Below are 18,317 nucleotides of genomic sequence, written 5' to 3' on the forward strand. Positions count from 1 at the left end.
TACTCCAGTATAAACAAAGTCTGTTGTAAGCTATTTTTGTTATGGAGAGCATGACTAATCAAGAACACAGATTTGTATTTTGCTTATGATTTATGTTGAAGCTTAACTACTTCCTCTGTCGGTCACTAATATTTGCAGATAAATGGAACTGCAATGGGAACAGCAGTCACGCCAACTTTTGCAAACATCCATTTGGGTCAGAACAAAAGAAGGGGAAGTAGTTTATGCTGACCATGTCAAAAATATAACAAAACAAAAAAAAAAAAAAAAAATATATAAAATTGTCTGATATTTTATAGACCATGTATTAGTAGTCTAGACCGACACCTTGTGAACACCAATAAGTCATAAACCTCAAGTAAAATGAGAACCTTTTATTAATGTCTTTTTAGCCAAGATCCAATCCCCTTTTTGGATATAACTTTAAAAGATGAGAAAGGGGGGGGGGGGGGACTCCCCATGTTATTCTATGGGATTTGGGGAGTGCTATATCAATGCTGCAGAAAATGCTGCGGATGTCCTGTGCAGCTGCACGTAACTGCATGCCCATTATTCATGCGTAAATATCTGCGGATGTCCCGCCTTTCCACTATGGAGGTAGAGGTCGGGACGTCCGCAGGTATTTCCGCACTTGTCCCGCAGGTTTACCGCAAAAAAAAATGCTCGAATCCCGCAGCAATGGATAGCTGCGGATTCCAGGGAGCAGCTGCAGGAAACCTGTGCTAAAGTTCGCAGGTACATTGTCCCGTGGGCACATAGCCTTATAGAGAGGCTACAGCAAACCGTAACTAGTATTAGACGCAAGAAGTGCCCATACCATATTATCAGAGCAATCCAAGTGATGTAATGTATGTACACAGTGACTGCACCAGCAGAATAGTGAGCGCAGCTCTGGAGGATAATACAGGAGGTAACTCAGGATCAGTAATGTATGTGCACAGTAATACAGTAATGTATGTGCATTGTGCAATCATTTTCTGTGAGCATACAAACTGATATTCCGCTCCATCTATTGCGCAGTATGGTAGGAACTAGAATACATCAGACAGGTCACATCATCTTGAAGCAGTTTATTTATAAATTCAGAGTTAAAAAAACAAAATTAAAACAGTTTCCAGCATATATTAGATTAGAGCAGAGGGTGATGTGCGGCACAGATCTTCCAACTGACCGTGTATTAAAAGGAACAGAAAAAAGATCAATCACTTTCTCAAAACCACAGGGAGATAACGCTCCCCATACCACCATCCAATCAAAAGTAGCACCAAAAAAGGCAGCGTTCGATGACATCACCAGTCAGGATCCCACAGGCCGGATTTGCCGCTGACAATCACGATGTTTACATTCAAGATGACAATGGAAGAAGTGACGAGTGGTGCGGCCGTAGTCTGTAAAGAAGAGTTGCAGCACCCCCTAGTGGACATCTGCCTGATTGCTTCAGACCAGTTCTCCACAATCTAACTTTTTAGCTGTAGGCAAACTACAAACCCCAGCATGCCCTGGGAGCGTAAAGCTGTCTCGCCATGTTTTTTTATTTCGGCAGACAACAACATTAACCCTAACATGTATGCAAAAAAAATTAGTTGGAAAACCACCTTTTCTTCCTTATCTCAAACTTGAAAAACAAAATGTCCCTTATACTATGCTTTACTGAATGCAGGGAAGAAAAAAAAAAAAAAAAAAAAAAAAAAAAAAAAAAAAAGAATTGGGGATTAAACCTCAATCATCCAAGATGTCCATAACAGTGTGCAAGGGGGCAAAGGCACCGGAAGAGAACTGCGGTCAAGTTTTCACTCCCTTTATATAAAAACCACAGTATTACCACCTCAGTGCTACAGCAATGGCTCAAGGGGGTGCCCATCTAAAAGGGATATTTATATACAGGGAGGTCCAACAGTAGGTGGACAGTATGTGTAATAGGGTTATTAAACATGGTGTAAAGTGAAACTGACTCAGTTGCCCTTAGCAACCAATCAGATTCCACCTTTCATTCTTCACAGACTCTTTGGAAAATGAAAGGTGGAATCTGATTGGTTGCTAAGGGCAACTGAGTCAGTTTCACTTTACACCATGTTTAATAACCCTATTGCACATACTGTCCACCTACTTTTGGACCTGTGTGCATATGTATGTATGTATGTATGTATGTATGATATATATATATATATATATATATATATATATATATATATATATATATATATATATATATATATATATATATATATATATATATATATATTTCTCAAGAACAGTGTGAATTTAGTGCTAAAAATCCTCCCTCCCCCTCCAATTTAGCCGTAAAGTGGGAATCTAGACAACCCCCTGCACCCTGGGACAGGCTCATAGGCCAACTATGACTGGGAATAACAGTTTGTCACCGAGCTATTCTATAGCTTATTTTTCCCGGTCACAGTCGGCATTAGTAATCAGATTTTTTACTATACTGTATAGAAACACCAACAGTTCTAACCATAGAGTATATTGCATTCTTCAGGTGCTTGTGAGCACCATCTAGTGGTCAAATAAGACATTACAGTGACAGTCATTTGTGTAAGCTTGAGCTAGATATTTGTAGAGAAATTTTTTTTATCCAAGAAAAAAAAAATATCAGGCCTTGAAAAAGCCTTTAAAATGTTCAGATATGAGTGTATTCTGCTGGAATGTCATTTATGAATTATATAAGCCACTAAAAAGGCGAACATCCCACAGCCGGACTCCATTATCCGGGTATGTCATCTATAGAAAGAAGTGAAAAAACAAAAAAACAAAACCCAAATCTATAATTCCAGATAACTAGTGAGATGTACCGGCAGCCTCAGACGGTTCCTGGATATGTGGACGCCCCGGTGCTGCAGGGTGCGCGTCAGTGTAAATATGAGACCAGGAGACGGATATGTTGTCTGTATGATGATATTGCGGGGAGGCCGCCCCTATACTAACAGCTCAGCGGCACCGCGGCCCCTCAGATCTCCAGCTTGCGGTTTATCAGTATGGAGCAGGCGGTCAGACATCCTCCGATCTTCGACACTTCTGTGCAAGATGCTGGGACCAACGTATAATCTGTCAGCTTCTGGAAAACCTAGAAAATAAGGAGTAGGTTACCCTATATTAGTTATTTTTCTATATCATGTATAGAAACAGCTGTACAACTACAACTCCCAGCATAGCCTGGAGTATGTCGGCTTAGTTTAATATCAGATTAATCATTCAAATCCCAGTTATATTACATATTTTATTAAGCAATAAAATGCTGCCTGTAGGAGCCACCCCCACCCCACCCAAGCGCGGAGGGGCTCCCGCCAGGGGCCACCCCCCCACCCCACCCAAGCGCGGAGGGGCTCCCGCCAGGGGCCACCCCACCAAAGCGCGGAGGGGCTCCCACTGGGGGCCACTGTACTGTGTTAGGGTCATTGTGGGAGTATCAAACACTTCATGGATGTTACTGTGTAGGAATATCGTGTTTAGGGGGGTACTTTTGTTGGTATCATACTTTCTAGGGGCCATGAAATCGGTATCAATGAGTGGGAACACCAAGGGGCTTCAAGGAGGAAAATTACTTAGTAATTGCTGCAGAGTTGTGAGATATGCCCTCTGTGACCCTGCCAAATGCAACTTATTTTCTTGTGGGGGGTTGTCATGGGGCACACGATTTCTATGTACAAAAATCACACACCCAAGACTACATTATAGCAGCTGTATTACTGTAGGAGGTGGGCTGGTAGTCGCGTTCCTCCTTGAAGACACCAATCGCACTGTTGTATTGTAATGTGAATTATGCCCGCAGCGAGTGAAGTATAATGTGAACTAACAGTGGTGAATGTAGTATGATGTACTGTAGTGTATGTTTAAAGTATAATATATAGTGATAAGGTAAAGTTTGTATGTATAACGCATAGTGATGTAAGATTTATAGAATTATTATATAGGATACTGATAAGCGTCGTGTCCAGTGACATACTGTAGGGCAAGTAATAGTTAAATGTTGGCCCACAATGGGAGGCGTTACCCTGAAGGCTAAGACTTTCCTTCTAGAACTTTAGACGAGGCCCAGCTAGTGACTCGTACGGACATACAAGTCTGACAGGTCAAGGCTGCATGTAGTGGGTGACTCGTGCCAACTCCCAACATTGAGCGGGATGGCGTGATCCTTGGGTGTTTAAGAATCGGTCGAAAACAATGAGCAGGCTAGAGAACGACCCTCAAATGAGATGGTGTACATGTTAGCGGCCAGGCCCCTTAGTCAAGGTATCGGGTCACCCTCAATGGCGTGTTACTAGTCAACCTTCCTGGACGAGACCACAAGTGACTGAGCAAAAGGCTCTTCGCTTATTCTTCGGTAAATGCCCTACAGGGAGAAGAGACATGGAAGCGTGTAGGAACATGATGCTCCATTCCCACTTTAGTGGTCAGACCCCCTCAACGAGAAAAGACATGGACCTGCTGGATGGGAAGGTGACCATCATAGAGTGTACGGTTTTGTTGGGCTGGAAGTCATAGGACAAGAAAAATCGGGAACAACCCAGGGAAAACTAGAACCATATCTCATGCTACACTGTGGAACTGAACTTAAAGGGTTAGTCCCAGCTCCAAGATCCTATCCCAATATGTATAGAAACTTAGTATAGTTCTGATTAGCCAGGTGTCTTACCTCATGTGCAGGGCATTGCAGCTTTGGTATCCATGGTTACAACCACTCAGTGATAGTTGCTTGTGGTTGTACACAATGGATACCCAAGCTGCAATGCCCTGCACATGAGGTAAGAGACATTTCTAATTGGCATTTGCTATTACACCTACTGCATATTGGAGATGGGAATAACCCTTTAAATTGTGCCTGAATAACTATTAAAAGCGAACTGTGTCTCAGTCTGAACCAGTATCTGGTCCTGGCCTGACCAACCACAACTTGTGGCTTGCTAACAGGTACGGCCTACACTACACAAGTCCACACACCCAGCCAGGACCACGGTTTTTATGTAGCGCGAGTGTCCAGAGTCACCCGGCCACGACTACTGACCCACGCCACACTACATTACCATCCATTAAAACAGTGACAAGACCCAGCAATGTGAAATCTCGGCGTCACACAGGGCCACAGCGCAGCTGCCTCTATGGTACGTACACCCTGTGGATATAGTCACCTGCACACTATTGGGATATTCCTCCGCACTACGATGGACCAGGATGTTGGCTTTGGGCCCCACGCGAGCGTAGATGCAGTTGGCGGCAGCATCGTCGGGCACAGTCAGCGTCTCGTAGTGATGATCCGTCATCTGCTCCATCATCTGATAGAGATATGTGGCTTTTACATTTGTCATTGCATTATTTATACAGATAAAGCGGAGGTGCAGTGTGAGCGGACACTTCCGGTAGGAGAACGCCGACCCTTCCACCTGCTGACAATCCACATTTACCTTCAGAGCTTTTTTCGCCGTGTTGCTGCTGCCGATCACCAGCGTGTCGGGGCCGGCCATACTGCAGAAGCTTTTTAGATGTAAATCTCCAGTAACGGGCACAGTGGAAACTGCGTAATCCTAGGAGAAAAGAAGAATTCAAGCATCACCGGTCATATGACATCAATATTTATCTCTGCCGGACCCCCACTGATTACAAGTGTGGAGACCCCTTTAACATACAGTCAGACTTAACAGTTAAGGGAAAGTATAAGAAGAGAGTAATATATATATATATATATATATATATATATATATATATATATATATATATATATATATATATATATATATATATATATAAACACATACATACATACATACATACATATACACACACACACACATACATATATACACACTATTGCACCTCATTTCTATTGTTACTGTAGCACCCACGGGGCAAGGGGTTAACTTCACTCGTCGCCGGGCTGGTAAGGTCGGGTCTGGACATGTCACCGGTGGCCCTGCCCGGCTTCGTTGCCCTGAGGCGTACAATAAAAGGGGAGGATGATGGGGACAATTTGTCTCGCGACACCACCTGCAGTATGCGGCCAGGGATTAGCCGCTGTCGCTGTCCTCCGGGGCGGATGGTTGTAGCAGCAAGGATGGTTCTGCTCCCCACAGGTGGAGTGGGCCCCGGGGAGGATGATGAGGGGAGTAGTGGCTGTTGGCGCTGAAGCACGGGGCGATGGCACAGGCAAGGACAGGTGGACACAGTCTCTGCGGTTTCAAGGTTTATTTACTGACAGTCCCGGTTGCCACTCCCAGAGTACCGGTCTCCGCCGTGCTGGGCCCCAGAGTTGATCCCGAGCAATTTGAGGGGCACCGCCGGTGTTCCCACGGTGAATCCTTTCTGGTCGGTGTCCCTCCAATCCCGGTGAATGTTGAACGGGTCGCGGGTGTTTCCTGCACTCTCCGCAGACCCTGGAATCCCCGGTAGCTGTAGAGAACCCGGGCAGAGCTGCCTGCTCCATGCCGCGGATCCTATGGTGCTCCCAGAAGTGTGAGGTAAAAAGATTGGACCGAGGTCCCAACTGTGCTTCTCACCCAAAGATGTGCCCGGGATAACTATATGTGTAGAGATGCTCCCTCCCCCACCCCCCAAGTGGTACCCACCCCCCAGGTGGTTGTCCTGGTGACCGCAAAAGTCCCATGCTTCCTGATGGCCAGCCCCCTATCTACCCCAGGCCACGGGGGGAGGGGGGGGGGGGGGTAATAAGGCAACGTGCAACTCACGGTCAGATCTGCCATTGTATACAGGAGTCCAGACTTTCCCCACAATAGCAGATGTCAAGGGTACAGAACGATCGGACTGATCGATTTCAACATGCCCAATTTTTTGTTCAGGGAAGCTGCCGCCAGAGACGTTTGGCAGCTGATCATTCCTTCTAATTGAGAATACATGCACTCTGGGCTGAAGTGAGCATGCATATGTATAGAGCGAGAACAGGTATTGAAGGGGTTTGTCCTGGGCTTTGATATTGATGGTCTATCTGTAGGAATGTCTTCAGTGTCTGATCGGTGGGAGGTGAGCCACCAGTTACCCATGCCGCTCAGCTATTCCCAATGCTGACAACAGCCTGAACTAATCAATTGCGGAGCTGCACAGATACATCAGCTATATAGTGGTCGTGCACTGGATATCTGACCCCTATTCGAATCACTAGGCAGTGGATGTGCCTTACCCGGCTTCAGCTGGTGGCATCACCGGGAACAGCTGATCAGCAGGAGCGCCTGGTGTCTCACCCCCCACCGATCAGACACTGATGACCTATCATTGTTAAAGTCCTGGACAACCCCTTTAAATATATAATGTCAGGTGAATCAATATATCACTATTGAGGTGGTGCCAGGGATGGGAACATTTGGCTTACTACCTGGTAGGTTTTTGCCACCATCTCAGCACCTTGGATATTGGTCCACTTTGACAAACCCACAAAGATTTCTGAACCTGCAAGAAGAACATTAGAAATAATGTACAGAACGAACCATAAAAACAATGAAGTCAAGCTGCAATACCAGACGGCCATTGATAAGGTGGGGGGGGGGGGGGACCGTTTCCAACAACCTATACTTTGACTGTTTTAAGGGTTCCTAAATCCAATTATACATGTTTCACATCTGTCAAAAGAAAAAATAGTTGACCATGATCAGATATACATCACTCATATCTGAGGAAGCCATGTATTTTGTTATTTTTAAGAAGCGAAACGTACGTTAGGTCTCCTGTCTTCTTTTGCTCTGGATAACCTTTGTCCTCTGACTACTCAACACTGAGTACATGGGCGATTTATATCTGATCACGGTCAACTATTTTTGTACACTGCAACTTATTTATACCCAATTGGTTAACATGCACAGGGGTCTCTGCATTTACTTGGTCATATTTGATTAATCACAGACGGTTATTTGGTCATATTGTCAGTTTGCTTGAACCTCCATGATGCTACTTAAGGTTCACTGCTGTAATGTTTTGGTGTACCTACAATAATTTTTCTGACCTTTGATCAGATTGTCCCTTTACTCTCTACGTGGGGTATTAAGTCATTACCATGTGACTATTTCTGGTCAGTTTATTTTATTGGCGTCCTATGCCTTTATCTATGTATTGCTATATACGGATCACTTACTGTTAATATGGACATTGGTTGTTCTAGGGTTCTGGATTCTCATTTTAATATTGTTGTTAATAAAAATTTGTAATTTTCTATTGAACATTGTTTACTGATGTGCATTTTTTTAATCCATTTTCTCCTGCGTTTTATGTTTCACAGCTGTTAAAAGATCCATCTACTTTAGCAGCCATGTTTTCTACATGACCACTATCTTACCGCCTGACTTTACAGGTCTTCTCTCATGCTGCGCCCGTCCTCTATAACGCGCTACCTCCCGAGGCTCAGAGCATCGCTCACCTGTAAAGAGGATGTCGCTGGCGTCCAGCGTGGCACTGTCGTCTGTAAGTTCATAAACTCGAAATTTCAACTCTTCGAATAACTTCTGTAAACCTTCTGTCTGAGAGGAAGATGGAGAAGAAGAGCGGAGGATGAGGAGGAACGACCAGATGGCAGATTATGAATCCAAGATGGGCTGTGTACATAATCATACCCAGACCGGCAGACAACTCACCTCTTTTCTCCTGGCAGGGTTTGCCGGGCGGGTGATTAAAGCCGTATCTGCTATTACCACTGCGGTGTCGCCGATTAGTTGTCCTCGGGGCAGATCTTCATTTGGTGGAAGCTCCATCACCTGGAGCCCCAGTTTCTGTCTTAAGATGCCGGAGAAGACTCCACTTTCCCTCTGCGCCCTTGCGAGGTCCACCTTCCCGTCTGCCTCCTGCGCCAGAGAGGTGGGCACCCCTCTGACCACAGCATGGGTGTATCTACCAGTCATTTTACTAAAAAGCCCCAGGTATGGGAACACCAAAGATCTCTCCGTCAGCCCCCTCTTCCACGGTTCCCGTTGTTTTCCTCCCTCGGTCTCCCGCCTGGATCAGTTCCTCTCGTCCCGGAGCCTCTGGTTTCCTTCCTGATTTCACATCCTGCAAGAAGAAGAAGGAATGACAGCAATGTCCAGAAACGTATACATTGACAAACACCCGGCGATCACCATGCGGATGACAATAAACAAAATGTGCGGTCCGAGCAGCCGCGCGGCTAAATTTGGTACCAAAACTTAGAAGGTGATAAAAGCCTCTGGGTAACAGCAAAGCCCTGGAGATTTTGGGACATTCCAGCACCATGATAGAAGCAGACAGCTATAGATGACAGACCGGACCTTGGATCCGGCAAGTGGCAAATATTAGAAATGCCAGACCTCTCGGCCTTGTTGTGCCCGGGCACCACCCTGTGGATCTAACGCGACCCTAGTGTTAACCTATTAGCATAGTCACCCTGCTCCGGACCCCCATTTTGAACTTTTCGGGGAGGGATAAATTAATACTCGTGTTCTCTTTTGGAATCTTAACCCGTTTAGCACTGGTTACACGCAACCCCCTTTCCTGTAAGTGATGGCCTGCAAATAGTATTGGGGTACACGCCAAGTTACCCTTTGCATCGCCGTGCACCTCCCAGAACTAGAGGTTAATCAAGGCCACAACATGGGGGCGACCCAAGGGTTGCTACATGGACTTCTAGAGCAGCCAGGGGTTAATAGTGACAATAGATATGGGTGGTCCTATCCCAGTTATGGTAAGTCCCGGGCTCACAGGATAGCAAGGATATTCGGGATTGTAGCGGGCGGCTCTTATTGTTATCCCTTTATAGGACAGAAAAGCGAATTTGGAGGGGATGGTGAGAAGTGAGGGGGGGAGACGGCATGCACTGGACATGAAGTCACAGGGTGGGGAGACCCTGCCAGACACAAGGGGTCACCTCCAGCAGAGGCTGTGTGCAGGGGTGACATGCAGCAAGGCTGGGGGGCTGTGACAGCAGGGAGGAGGGTGACAGGGTGAGGCACACCACAGGGCCAAAAACAGGGAGGGAAGGAGCACTCACCACAGGGAGGCCAGGGTCCACACACGTGACAAGTCCTTGTCCCCAAACCACAGAAAAACTGGGGGTCACCCAGCCCAAACCGTCCCTGCTGCCTCCCCCCTTATCCCTCCCCTCTCTCCATCTCCCCCTTCATCCCTCCCCTCTGTCTCTCCATCCCTCCCTCCAGCAGCTCCCTCCTCCTCCTCCTCCTCCTCCTCCTCCCAGAGCTGCACTCACTGGAAACAGGAGGGAAACCAGACTCCAACGTGTCTCATACAGACACACACCCTGAAGCTGTAGTTATACCAGACCCCAGAAGAGAAAACCCCAAAAGTTGAAGAGACCAATATTATCAAACAGCCATGAGCTGGGGACGCTTTGGACATTTTTCATTGGAGCCAACAAGTTTTAAAATAGGCCCCTCTCTAGACATGAACGCAGACCACGTGTCCCTCCCCCCTCTAGACATGCACGCCGTGTGTGCCCCCCCTCACGTCCAAACTCTGACCCCCCCCACCCTCTAAGCATGAAGAGGCCATGCATCCCCCCCCTCTGTAGACACATGGAGATCACGCATACCCCCCCTCTAGGCACGCAGAGGTCACGCATACCCCCCCCCTCTAGACACACACACGGTGGTCACGCATACTCCCCCCCCCCCCCCTCTAGACACGCACACAGAGGTTATGCATGCTCCCCCCCCCTCTAGACACACGCACACGGCGTTCATGCATACTGCCCCCCCCCTCTAGACACGCACACGGAGGTTACACATACTCCCCCCTCCCTCTAGACACGCACATGGAGTTCATGCATACTGTCCCCCCCCCCCTAGACACGCACATGGCGTTCATGCATACTGTCCCCCCCCTCTAGACACGCACACGGAGGTTACGCATACTCCCCCCCCCACCCCCTCTAGACACGCACACGGAGGTTATGCATGCTCCCCCCCCCCCCTCTAGACACGCACACGGCGTTCATGCATACTGTCCCCCCCCTCTAGACACGCACACGGAGGTTACGCATACTCCCCCCTCCCTCTAGACACGCACACAGAGGTTATGCATGCTCCCCCCCCTCCCTCTAGACACGCACACGGAGGTTACGCATACTCCCCCCCCCCACCCCCCTCTAGACACGCACACGGCGTTCATGCATACTGTCCCCCCCCCTCTAGACACGCACACGGAGGCTACGCATACTCCCCCCTCCCTCTAGACACGCACACGGAGTTCATGCATACTGTCCCCCCCTCCCCCCCTAGACACGCACACGGAGGTTACGCATACTCCCCCACCCCCACCCCCTCTAGACACGCACACGGAGGTAGGTTACGCATACTCCCCCCCCTCTAGACACGCACACGGAGGTTACGCATACACCCCCCCCCTCTAGACACGCACACGGAGGTTACGCATACTCCCCCCCCTCTAGACACGCACGCGGAGGTTACGCATACTCCCCGCCCCCCCTCTAGACACGCATACGGAGGTTACGCATACTCCCCCCCTCCCTCTAGACACGCACACGGAGGTTACGCATACTCCCCCCCCCCTCTAGACACGCACACGGAGGTTACGCATACTCCCCCCCCCCTCTAGACACGCATACGGGGGTTACGCATACCTCCCCCCCCCTCTAGACACGCACACGGAGTTCATGCATACTCCCCCCCCCCTCTAGACACGCACACGGAGTTCATGCATACTGTGCCCCCCCTCTAGTCACGCACTCGGAGGTTACGCATACTCCCCCCCCTCCCCTCTAGACACTCACACGGAGGTTACGCATACTCCCCCCCCCTCTAGACACGCACGCGGAGGTTACGCATACCCCCCCCCGCCTCTAGACACGCACTCGGAGGTTACGCATACTCCTCCCCCCCCTCCCCTCTAGACACGCACTCGGAGGTTACGCATACTCCCCCCCCAGACACGCACTCGGAGGTTACGCATACTCCCCCCCCCTCTGGACACTCACACGGAGGTTACGCATACTCCCCCCCCCTCCCCTCTAGACCCGCACACGGAGGTTACGCATACTCCCCCCCCCCCTCTCTAGACCCGCACACGGAGGTTACGCATACTCCCCCCCCCCCCCCCTCTCTAGACCCGCACACGGAGGTTACGCATACTCCCCCCCCGCCCCCTCTAGACCCGCACACGGAGGTTACGCATACTCCCCCCCCCCTCTAGACCCGCACACGGAGGTTACGCATACTCCCCCCCCTCTAGACCCGCACATGGAGGTTACGCATACTCCCCCCCCCCTCTCTAGACACGCACGCGGAGGTTACACATACTTCCCCCCCCTCTAGACACGCACGCGGAGGTTACGCATACTCCCCCCCCCCTCTCTAGACACGCACGCGGAGGTTACGCATACTCCTCCCGCCCTCTAGACACGCACGCGGAGGTTACGCATACTCCCCCCCCCCCCCCTCTAGACACGCACGCGGAGGTTACGCATACTCCCCCCCCCCTCTAGACACGCACACTGAGGTTACGCATACTCCCCCCCCCCTCTAGACCCGCACACGGAGGTTACGCATACTCCCCCCCCTCTCTAGACACGCACGCGGAGGTTACGCATACTTCCCCCCCCCCTCTAGACACGCACGCGGAGGTTACGCATACTCCCCCCCCCCTCTAGACACGCACGCGGAGGTTACGCATACTCCCCCCCCCCCTCTAGACACGCACGCGGAGGTTACGCATACTCCCCCCCTCTAGACACGCACACTGAGGTTACGCATACTCCCCCCCCCCTCCCCCCTCCCCTCTAGTCACGCACTCGGAGGTTACGCATACTCCCCCCCCTCCCCTCTAGACACTCACACGGAGGTTACGCATACTCCCCCCCCCTCTAGACTCGCACGCGGAGGTTACGCATACTCCCCCCCCCCTCTAGACACGCACTCGGAGGTTACGCATACTCCCCCCCCCCCCCCTCTAGACACGCACTCGGAGGTTACGCATACTCCCCCCCCCCCCCTCTAGACACGCACTCGGAGGTTACGCATACTCCTCCCCCCCTCCCCTCTAGACACGCACTCGGAGGTTACGCATACTCCCCCCCCCCCCCCCAGACACGCACTCGGAGGTTACGCATACTCCCCCCCCCTCTGGACACTCACACGGAGGTTACACATACTCCCCCCCACCCCCTCCCCTCTAGACCCGCACACGGAGGTTACGCATACTCCCCCCCCCTCTCTAGACCCGCACACGGAGGTTACGCATACTCCCCCCCCGCCCCCTCTAGACCCGCACACGGAGGTTACGCATACTCCCCCCCCCCCCCCTCTAGACACGCACTCGGAGGTTACGCATACTCCCCCCCCCTCCCCCGACACGCACTCGGAGGTTACGCATACTCCCCCCCTCTAGACACTCACACGGAGGTTACGCATACTCCCCCCCCCCCCTCTAGACCCGCACACAGAGGTTACGCATACTCCCCCCCCCTCTCTAGACCCGCACACGGAGGTTACGCATACTCCCCCCCCCTCTCTAGACACGCACACGGAGGTTACGCATACTCCTCCCCCCTCTAGACACGCACGCGGAGGTTACGCATACTCTCCCCCCCCTCTAGACACGCACGCGGAGGTTACGCATACTCCCCCCCCCCTCTAGACATGCACGCGGAGGTTACGCATACTCCCCCCCCCTCTAGACATGCACGCGGAGGTTACGCATACTCCCCCCCTCTAGACACTCACACGGAGGTTACGCATACTCCCCCCCCCCCCTCTAGACCCGCACACAGAGGTTACGCATACTCCCCCCCCCTCTCTAGACCCGCACACGGAGGTTACGCATACTCCCCCCCCCCTCTCTAGACACGCACACGGAGGTTACGCATACTCCTCCCCCCTCTAGACACGCACGCGGAGGTTACGCATACTCTCCCCCCCCTCTAGACACGCACGCGGAGGTTACGCATACTCCCCCCCCTCTAGACATGCACGCGGAGGTTACGCATACTCCCCCCCCTCTAGACATGCACGCGGAGGTTACGCTTACTCCCACCCTCTAGACACGCACACGGAGGTTACGCATACCCCCACACATTTATTTTGCTAACAGGATTAGATGCCCCCTGCTTTCAGTGCTGCTCATTGAGCCAGTCTACTTTTTGGTACAAGCTTGTGCTTGATTTCCTATTTTTGTTCTTTCCCAATCCCCATCACTAATACACCACACACACACAATACTGTACATCCCATCTACAATGGGGCAGACCGCTCATCAGCCATGTAGGCCTCAGTATCACAGCCATTACTAATCACTGCCCAACTCCAGCCAGGCCCCTCTTACCACCACAGCTCCTCACCCAGGAGCAGCTACAGTCATTAGCTTTAACCACCTACTTCACCTGTAATTAGGGGGGAGGGGATAATTATAATATTAACCCCTCCATTACTAAACAATTCTGCACTAGCTGCTCAATGTCACTGCATGAGCAAAATGGGTTTCTGGTTCTTGCACCTCCCGACGGTATATATTAGGCTCCTGTATGGCGGTGACCCAGAATTATCTGTATTTTGTAAGGACGCTGCAACATTTTTCATTTTTTCGCTTTCATTTTTTATTCCCCCTCTTGAAAAAGCCAGAATTTTTTTTTTTTTCCATTGACATTACAATTTTATATTTTTTTGTTTTTTTTTGTGGCACGTGTTGTAGTGTTGAATGACGCCAATCACTTTGTCATAAAACATATTGAAAAATGAGAAAAAAAAATTGTGGAGAAAATGTAAAAAAAAATTCCACCATCATTTATGGTGTTTATTGTGCAGTAAAAATGACAGGATTCTCCGGGTCATTATCACTTGCGCATTTTTTTACTTTTTTGACGCTGCGTACTATTTTAATGGATGAAAAAAAAATAAATCAGATCTCTGTGGAATAAAAAAAAATTGGCTTGTGTTGCCATTATCTGAGACCTGTCAGATTTGTTTTACTTTTCTTGATTCTTGAGTGACAAGTTCACGTCATCATTGGCTCCATCTTGGCGTTCATATGTCGTGTTAATCAATTTAAAAAAAAAATAAAGAAAAAAACATATCATCATCATCAAACCTATAAAGTCCAATCTATCAAAAATATCATATTATTTAATCCATATGGCAAACATAATAAAGGAAAAATAGAAATGGCAGAAATGCGTCTTTTTTATTTTTATTTTTTTTTAAAAAAAGTGGCATTTCTGCCATTTCTATTTTTTCCCATATGAATTAAATAATATATTTTTGATAGATTGGACTTTTATAGGTTAGATGATGCCAAATATTTTTTTTTTTTATTTCTTTGTTTTTTTTAATTTGTTTATGTTTTTTTTATTTCTTTGTGTTTTTTTTTTTCTCATTGGGAAAGAGGGATTGATTTAAACTATTAGTCTATGTTCACACACTGCATCTTTTACTGTGTTTTCTGTGCATTTTTGAGGTCACAAAGATGCACCCAAATGCATGCATTTCCTTCCCCCTGCAAAGTCTTCGGTTTTGCTGTCCACACTGGGTATCTTGGCTGTGTTTTTGAAGATGCACCATGTCAATTCTTTTTGCAACGTTTTTGAGCCCTTCCAGTCAATAGATTTGACTTAAAAACTGCATTGGGCAGAAATGCTGTAAAATCATGTAAAAAAAACGCATGCATTTTTGCGGCAGGTGCGTTTTTGGGGTCAAAAATACTGCATCTTTGTGGCCAAGAAAAGATGCAATGTGTGAACATTCCTTTTTATTTTTACGCTGCGTTTCTGTACGTTTTTGGCAGCTAAATACGCACAAAAACGCACCCACGGCAAAACCGCATTGGTAAAAACGCACTGTGTTTTACCGCGTTTTTGGCCGTGTTTTGCTGCATTTTTGCTCACTGCGTTTTTCCAGTGCATTGCATGGGTGGAAAAACGCAGGAAAGAATTGACAAGCTCATTTTTTTTTTTTTCTGTACAAAAACGCAGCCAAAAAAAACTGCACTGTGCGGACAACAAAAATGAAATCTCATAGGCTTTGCTGGGGAAGCAGTCATGCAGTTTTGAGCACAAAAACGCACCGCAAAAACGCGGTAAAAAACGCAACATGCGCATATAGCCTTAGGGTGTGTTCACCACAAAACTGCACCCTGTGGCCCCCAAAACGCATGCGTTTTCCATGCGTTTTTGATAATGCCGGATTTTTTTTGTTTTTTATTCACCTTATTGAATTCAATGGGTGAAAAATGTAGGGAAAAATGCAAAAAAAATTAACACAAAATTGTAGACATAAAAAAAAATCTCATAGACTTAGCTGGGGAAGGAAATGCATGCAGTTTTGTGCCACAAACTTCACCCAAAAACACACTGTGCACATGGGGCCTTATATTATTTAAACTTTTTTAAGTTATTTTTTTATTCCCTGTCAAGATGTTCCCATATCCAAGATCCTATCCCAATATGTCATAGGTGTTATAATAATAATAATATTAGCAAATACCTCCAATGAGAAATGTAGTATCGTTCTCCTGATTAGCTATGTCACTTACCTCATGTGCAGGGCATTGCAGCTTTGGTATCCATGGTTACGACCTTGCGCAATTAACTGTCACTATATGAGTATCGTAACCATTGGGATTCCTAAGCTGCAATGCCCTGCAAATGAGGTAAGTGACATGGCTATTATCAGGAGAACTATACTACATTTCTAATTGGAGGTATTTGCTAATATTACTACTAGATATTGGGATAGGATCTTGGAGATGGGAACACCCCTTTAAGGCTCCCCTTGGCTACAACGTCATACGTGCTTGTGACATTACTGTTTCATTGAGCGGTGTACTTAGTTACCCAAGTCCATCTAGTTCAACCTTTTTCCACAAATTATACATTTTTGTCACTAACTCATCTATAACCCACCATGTTGTGTACTGAGGAAATCATCCAGCTTTTTTTTTTTTTAAAAAAGCTGTTATATTATCTGCCATTACTACTGGGGCATTCCACAGTCTGACTGCTCTAACTGTAAAGAACCCTTCATCAAATTATAGAGCTACTCTCTCCTACAAACCTTATAGGCCTCAGTGACCAAAGCCATGGTGTCCATAGCAACCAATCACAGAGCTGCTTTCATTTTTTAAACAGCCCTGGTAAAATGGAAGCTGCACTGTGATTGGTTGCTATGGGCAACAAAGATATTCTTTTAGACAACTATATTTTTTAATTCAATTTGCCCCAATAATTGCCTGTAAAGGATAATGGCGCCGTATATAAGGGATACCTGAACCCGTCATTACTGGAAATGTCCATAGACATATCCATATACTCCCATAGTTGTGTACACGTGGCGGTTTATTATCTGTATACACCAGATTTCCCGTGACCTTTATTTATAACAGGGAGGTTGCACTTTCCATTTTAATGCTTTTTTTTTTTTTCTATGTGGTTATATATCAATAAAGAAGGGAAATGCTTCTAAACGGGGCCGGTCCATGACATGTCATTAGATTTTACAGCCACGTTTTACAGCGTGGCTCCATGTTTTATGACGCCGTGTGTCAGAATATCCTTATATAATGTATTATGAGGCCGGAGTCACAGTTGCGTATGACTCGCACGAGTGCAATGTGAGAAAATCTGGCATTGCACTTGGCCCCATTTCGGATAATGCCGCAGCTCAGATCTGCGAGTTTTTCCTCAGCCCTAAATGGACCGAGGAACAAATGGCGGCATGCTGCAATTGTCCATGAGAGCCGTGTCACTTGCACCCATACAAGTCAATGGGTGCGAGAGAAATATCGGACTGCACTTGGATGACACCGGAATGCAGTGCGATAATTGCATCGTCTGACAATGGAGGAGATGGGGAGATTAACCTCTCCTTTTCCTCCACAGCTGTGACCCGAGCAGTTAGTCAGTATACCAGTCTGCTAGCTAGTTGTCAGGTCCCATTATCCCTGTGTCCGTTACCTGTCACAAGAGTCTGTCTCCCTATACCAGGACACCATTCCTGTCTATACCTGCCTATCCAGCCCACCTCAGTCAGCCTGCCTATACATGAGTCCGTTACCTGCCCTGGGGGTCAGCTGGCACATTCCCAGTCTCTGCACTGGGAGTGGTACCTGGCATCCGCCTCGCGCTGGGCGCTAAGTTAAGCCCCTCCCACTAAAGGGTAAGCCCGGGTCCCCCTGTGGCCCAATGGGTCCACTATACCTGCTCGCTGCTCGTACACCGGCCATGAGCGGTACACACAGACAGCACCTGCCTTGTGTTGAGCGTGCGGCTATCAATTTTACCAAAAATTGAGAAGTTGGACATCAAACAAATAACAGAGTAATATAATGTGAGAGAAGTCAGAATGATTTGCATCATGCAATGCCCCATTTCCCCTGCGGGGGAGCTGCAGGCA

General features: G+C 48.1%; 1 protein-coding gene across 2 annotated transcripts; it reads right to left on the reverse strand.

The window, feature by feature from the left end:
* Nucleotides 1-2,153: 2,153 nt before the first annotated feature.
* DDAH2 (DDAH family member 2, ADMA-independent) lies at nt 2,154-17,001 on the reverse strand. Of its 2 annotated transcripts, none has more exons than XM_075323453.1 (7): nt 16,980-17,001; nt 8,586-8,997; nt 8,372-8,471; nt 7,337-7,410; nt 5,418-5,537; nt 5,145-5,288; nt 2,154-3,082 (listed from the first exon to the last, which is right to left on the reverse strand). In XM_075323453.1, exons 2-7 carry the CDS (start codon nt 8,847-8,849, stop codon nt 2,966-2,968), a joined length of 819 nt encoding a protein of 272 aa, XP_075179568.1. In that variant the 5' UTR covers nt 8,850-8,997; nt 16,980-17,001; the 3' UTR covers nt 2,154-2,965. The 2 variants fall into 2 exon arrangements, with proteins under 2 accessions (XP_075179568.1, XP_075179567.1); XM_075323452.1 differs by lacking the exon at nt 16,980-17,001 and adding an exon at nt 9,953-10,062.
* Between the last annotated feature and the right edge of the window lie 1,316 nt (nt 17,002-18,317).

This window comes from Anomaloglossus baeobatrachus, chromosome 9 (genome assembly GCF_048569485.1).
Source record: "Anomaloglossus baeobatrachus isolate aAnoBae1 chromosome 9, aAnoBae1.hap1, whole genome shotgun sequence".
In the NCBI taxonomy this organism is placed as follows: domain Eukaryota; kingdom Metazoa; phylum Chordata; class Amphibia; order Anura; family Aromobatidae; genus Anomaloglossus; species Anomaloglossus baeobatrachus.